At 48.0% G+C, this 5,961-nt stretch overlaps 1 protein-coding gene across 1 annotated transcript; it reads left to right on the top strand.

Moving 5' to 3' along the window:
* The first annotated feature begins 288 nt into the window (after window positions 1-288).
* Window positions 289-4,309, top strand: LOC137874338 (homeobox protein Nkx-2.5-like). The gene is made up of 2 exons (XM_068712976.1): window positions 289-1,922; window positions 3,136-4,309. Exons 1-2 carry the CDS (start codon window positions 1,505-1,507, stop codon window positions 3,777-3,779), a joined length of 1,062 nt encoding a protein of 353 aa, XP_068569077.1. The 5' UTR covers window positions 289-1,504; the 3' UTR covers window positions 3,780-4,309.
* Window positions 4,310-5,961: the final 1,652 nt, after the last annotated feature.

The following is a 5,961-nucleotide window of genomic DNA, read 5'->3' as shown; positions in this document are numbered from 1 at the left end:
GTGTATTTCTCGAACATATTTTCTAAAATCGGACTTTTTTGAGAACTTTGCTGTTTGTTTTCAGGAATAAACTCCAGCGGGGTGACGGAGGAGGGGGGGAGGAGGGGGGGGGGGGAGGTCCCGCTGCAAAACGGAAAGGGGAGCTGATAGGAGCAGATTAGTTCTGGCTAAAAACGTCGGTCAGTTTTTTCCTGGAGGAATCTTAATTGCCCCGGGGGGCCCTGCTTATCGGCGCGGGGCGGTTATTAATACAACACCCGCGATAAAAGAGGACGGAGAGAGACACCGAGAGCGGCGGAGTGCCGGGACGGGACAGGACACATAATGGAGAGTGTGTAGATGTTCAGCGGTGAAGGGTGAGAACAGCGTCGCTTCACCTCTTGAACCTTTTAAATCTCCACCTTGAATTTAGAAGTTACGGATGATTCCTTATCTGAGTTTTAGCTCTTCTCGCGAGGGGAGAGTGACGCATAAACTCAGGACGGCCTTTTAATGACTCCACTAAATATGTATTTCATAACGCTCTGTTGTAAAGTGAGACAGAGTTCTTTGGAAACTTTGGCATCTCCTCTAAACTGAACAGCAAACCTCAGCTTCACGATGACGTCGATGAGAGTCTGCATGTTGGAAAAGAACCGACCAGAATCCACAATGTCCCGTCGGTTTAATCCATTTGGACCACTGTCAGACATCAACAATGTGACTTCAACCTCTCAATTTCATAAAATCGCCAAAATGATTGCGTAATGGTGGTCAGGCCCACGTTTGGTTTGTATCTGGATACAGTTAAGCTACAGTGGCAAAGAGCTACTATCACCCCTTGACCTGTTGACCTTGTCGTGCCATCGTTCCTGCAAGCGAGAGTGCCGCCTCCCCAAAAGAGCGCACGGATTTACGCACGAAATCTGCGCGCCCACTGGGACACCATGCGTTCTGACCGACTGTGGAATTATGAAAACTAGAAGTAACATGTTTAAACCGCATAATAAAAGAAAAGGTAAAGATGTAGGTCAAGTGTTTGTGATGGAGAGGGGCCTCTCACGTGAAACAACTTGTGCGTAAAAAAAATAGTCTGTTGAGCGAATTCAGGGCAGGAGAGTAAGATATTAAATGTCCATATTATATTATGATATCCACACAAGTCCGAAAACAAAACCAGGACGTGAGCATACGTCAAGTACGCCCACCTTCCCTCCCTCTCTAGATCTCCCAAATGCTTCCCTTCCAGCCTCCACGCACTTTCCATTTCACACACCCCTCCCCCTGACATCAGAGGAGGCAGGGGCGCTCCTTCGCCCCGGTCCAAACTCCACTTACAAAGCCCGACATTATATCTGTCAGAGAGGAGACCTGCATGGACAAAACCGGGACTAATACCCATGTTTTCGTGCGTTTTACGGCGATGAAGGATTCCAGAGGCTTAACGCACCTCCATTTGCCAAAGAAGGGGCTTTTACGCTCAAATATTTGTTAGAAAGAGAGTGGAAAGGTAGAAGGGGCGTGCATGTTACTCGGTGGGCTTCATTTCCTCGGTGCTGCAGAGCCGGAGCTGGATGACATGATGCTGCAGAGTCCACTCACCTCCACGCCGTTTTCTGTCAAGGATATCCTCAAGCTGGAGCAGCAGCAGCAGCAGCAGGCCGGGTCCCTGGAGCTCCAGCACCGAGCCCTCAGCCAGCAGCAGTTGACCGGGTCTCCTCCCCAGCAGCGGCGGCATTTCCAAACCCCGCCGTCCTGCATGCTCGCAGGGGCCCGGGACAGCCCTCCCTTCTCGGACGGCGAGGACAACCTGGCCTACCTCAGCGCGCTAGCGGCGCGCGAGGAGGACCGAGGGGAGACCAGCCTGTCCCCGGACATGTACGTCCACCCGGGCCTGCAGGGAGCCAAGCTGGAGGCCGCCGAGCTGGACGAGCAGGAGAGCAGTGAGTTGAAGCGCCAAGCTGCCGCAGACAAAAGGCAACAAAGGACACGCGTGTCAATAACGATCAGAATAATATCAACCAGAGAACATATCAAAGTGCTGCAGCATGAATTATGAATGGAAGCAGCTGTTTTTAATGCATATTCAGTGGCAGCAAAGAATCATTTGCATGTTTAGCCGCAAGAAGAGCTTCACCTGTAACCTGAACCCGAACTGCTGCCACGGAAATGAGGCGGACACGTTACCTCTGTTACGCACGATGTTCAGCTTTGTTAATGAACCATAAAAATAACATCATTTGTAATATATTAGCAGGTAAATGTTAGCGTCAAACAATGTGAGCCAACTGGAAAAAAAAACATTTCTAAAAAATAATAATAATCCTGCAGCTCTTTCCTGGTTTATTATTAGAGTATTGTCATGTTTTTTTTACCCAATAGATGAAACACAGCTTTAGCTCGAAATATAAGTTTTGGAAAAAAAAATTAAAAGTGCAGAAATATCATCTTCCGCCTCACGCCAGACATAATCCCCATAAAGAGCAATCAAATGGAGGGAGTCGGAGTCCCCGCGGCCCGAGACGGATCCAGTAAAGTCTGGAGATGTCAAACACTTTCTAGTGGTTCAGGCGCGCGGAGTCTTGTTATGATGTGTGGACCATAAACCGACAATTAGTTTAAAGAGGCTTGCAAAAGAAATGACACCGCGAAGTAGCGCCGATAAACACGGTCACACACGTCTTCCTCACGTGCAGCAAAACATATTCATAATATATATATATATATATATATATATATATATATATATATATATATATATATATAAATGAAAGGAATGAGGTCTGAAGCTGCTCGTGGCTTTAAGTTCAGTAAGTCACTAAAATGTAAACTCAAAACAATAATTCTCCGAGTCTGTATTTTAGACTAAATGTATTGTTTTCCCATGTGTTGCGCAGTTTATCTGCCTCCCTGGTGTTTTATATTTCATTGTCTGATTTTCATAATAATATCTGAGCTTTTTGTCTAAACGTTTTTCTATTTTATCGGATATTTTCAGTCACGCAGAGGAAATGTTTCGTGTCTGCAGTGGCTGATTTAGTTTTTTTGTGTTTTATTGAAGTTTTAAAAGTGGCAAATTGGCGTTATATTCTGGGAAATAATATTCAAGATTTGAGGTGTTAACTCTTGTTATGTGACTTCCCCCAACCCACCCAGAGAGCTGCGCTTTGGTGTCCCGGGAAGAGGCCGCGGAGGGCGGGCAGGGTGACTCGGAGCGGCCGGTGCAGAAGCAGAGGAGCCGGCGGAGACCCAGGGTGCTCTTCTCCCAGGCGCAGGTCTTCGAACTGGAGCGGCGCTTCAAGCAGCAGCGCTATCTGTCCGCCCCCGAGCGCGAGCACCTGGCGACCACCCTCAAGCTCACCTCGAACCAGGTGAAGATCTGGTTCCAGAACCGCCGCTACAAGTGCAAGCGGCAGCGGCAGGACAAGTCTCTGGAGGCGGTGGGGCAGCACCACCCTCCGCCGCCCCGGCGCGTCGCTGTGCCGGTGCTGGTGCGCGATGGGAAGCCGTGTCTGGGCGGAGCGCAGAGCTACGCCGCGGCCGCTACTCCGTACGGATCCAACCCGTACGGATATAACGGATACCCGGCGTACACGTACAACAGTCCCGCATACAACACCAACTACAGCTGCACCTACACCAGCATCCCCACCCTCCCCCCGTCTGGCACCTCCAACGCCTTCATGAACATGAACTTGGGAAACGTGAGCGGCCTCGGCGGCTCCCCACAGGCCCCGACGCACCAAGGGACAGCGGTCACATCGTGCCAGGGCTCCCTGCAGGGGATCCGGGCCTGGTAGCCTCACCAGAACACAACTCGTGTCTCTGGGTTTGTGTTTTTATGGAGCTCTTCCATTTTCGGTCAAAACACCAGATTGTAGGAGTGTGTTAACTTCTCCTCAGAAAACAGTTGTGTTTATATAATGGATGCGAGTTTGGATTCACCTGACATTTCACTCACACTACCGGCTGCTTGGACTGTAACATAGCCGAGATTAGTGCGCGTACAGGCCGGATGTCACGCATGTGAACAGGCACAGTTTGGGGGAAGTTTCATTAGTTGGTGCTCTAGTTTGGCACTGACAAGACTGATGCACAGAGGGGGGTGATTACGCACAAACGTGCGTATTTCTCCTTTTTTTTAACTCCAAAAAGATGATTCGTATTTTTTTTTTATTAAAAATAATGTTTGTTTTTAACATTTAACTTGTTAGGCTTTGGAGAGATTGAATTGCTTTTTCAAGTGTTTTTTTTTTTTTGGTTCGACAGAGAATTGTTTTAGTCTATTTCACATCTATTCAAATAAATCAGAGGAACGAGGGGAAACAAAGGAGCGTTTGATTCTGTATTCGAGCAACAACAACAATACAAAGATTGTGTCTATATTGTTGGCTGTAAAGCGTCCTCCGCGCTGTAGAACATACGGTCAAATGCATCACCGTCACAGAACTGAAACGGTGTTTCCCTCCTAAATAATAAAAAGTAAGAATAATAATAAGAATAATAATAATCCAATAATGATTGCTCCCATGTGGGGTCACAGGAGGGAATCAGATGCACGGAGGCAGAACTCTCGCTCGCCAACATATTAAGGGGCAGAGCTGCTGGAGGAGGCCGGGCCACAGGAACTCTTTGTCCCGGTGCCAGGCGGCGTGAAAGGAGGAAGTTATTCTCCATTTGAGGTCCTTTAAAGGACGCGATTAAGCACCTAAAATACTCCCGAAGAGCGAGCAGCAGCCGGGGCCAGGGAGACGGGAATAATGGCCCTTATTGGATTGTCGGACAAAAGGTGTGTGGTAGGCAGAGCCGGGCACTCAGCAAAGACAAAGGCGCACAGGGGCCGTGAGATTGACGTCCTAATATTCCCATTTGAGGGCCAGGCAGCGGGTTATTCTGCGCAGAGAAGGGGTGGGGGGGGGGGACACGGGGGGGGGGGGGAAATGTGGTCACTTTTGTTCCCCTTCAGGAGGCTTCTTTTTTTTTTTTTGTTCGCGGAGAAAGGCTCCCCGAGAGCCCCCAGCCGCGAGGCTTCGGGGGCAGCCGGGGCTGGAGGAGATGGCAGCGGGGAGGCGTTTGTGTGAAAGAAGGGGGTATTATTGCTACAAGTTTCACCATTTATCCCGATGTGGAAAATGGACGGGAGAATTTTAAGGGTGGGGGGGAGTGGGGGGGCTTTTATTTCAGTGTTATTTCAGCTCGGACCGATGCTATTCTCACAGGTAGCAGCCTTAATCCTGCACGGCAGTGATCCCGTAATGCAGATTTCTATTTCTTTCCAACATAAAAGCCACGAGGAGAGCGCGACGATTACAGTGATCAACGTGTCAAAGGTCCACAGAAAGAAAGGAAGCGTAAAGTTCTGACTCGGGGTTTTTTAATAGGGATTTATGGATTCAGTGGTTTTGGTTACAAAAGAAGCAAAAGATCTTAATGGATTATTGATTCAAAGAGCTAAATGATCCGGAGCCAAAGTGTGTTTTCATCGTTAGTGCTCAAATCACTCGATTAATTGATGAGTCGTTCAAAATGTAAATTCGAGTCATTTATCAGGAGAACAACTTTATACCAGCGTCAGATGTGACAACGTGCTGCTTTTCTCTGGTTTTGTGTATTATTGTACATTTGACTGAATAGATGACGTCACTTTGGGTTCTTTTTTTCGACTAAATCATTATTGACTATTAAAAAAAAATAATAATGAAGGGAAACTAGAGTTGAAACCCTAATTCGGTTAAACAATGAAATGTGTTTAGGACGACAGAACGCTGTCGTGTATTGTCGTCTAATTGGCTGTTACGCACAAATGAGAGCTAAGAGCTCAAATGTGGCGCGAATTCCAGATCAAACTCTTCTCCAGCTTCTGTTTTCACGCTTAGAAAACTTTATTTGCTGGAACGATTCCCGGGAACAAAGATGCTCGTGCTCGTGGTGTGAACACCGGGGAGGGGAAAGCATCAATTGCTGTTTTTTTCTCCGCGCGTA

The sequence above is a fragment of the Cebidichthys violaceus genome, unplaced genomic scaffold (assembly GCF_023349555.1).
Source record: "Cebidichthys violaceus isolate CVI_PGR_0920_01 unplaced genomic scaffold, fCebVio1.0.p SCAF_189, whole genome shotgun sequence".
NCBI classification, from domain to species: domain Eukaryota; kingdom Metazoa; phylum Chordata; class Actinopteri; order Perciformes; family Stichaeidae; genus Cebidichthys; species Cebidichthys violaceus.
Note: the sequence above shows the minus strand (reverse complement) of the source record. Positions and strands in the feature narration are given on the sequence as shown.

Coding starts and splice junctions, on each gene's coding strand:
- LOC137874338 (XM_068712976.1), top strand. CDS start 1,505: ATGTTACTCGGTGGGCTTCATTTCCTCGGTGCTGCAGAGCCGGAGCTG. Junction 1,923..3,135: donor GCTGGACGAGCAGGAGAGCA/GTGAGTTGAAGC, acceptor CAACCCACCCAG/AGAGCTGCGCTTTGGTGTCC.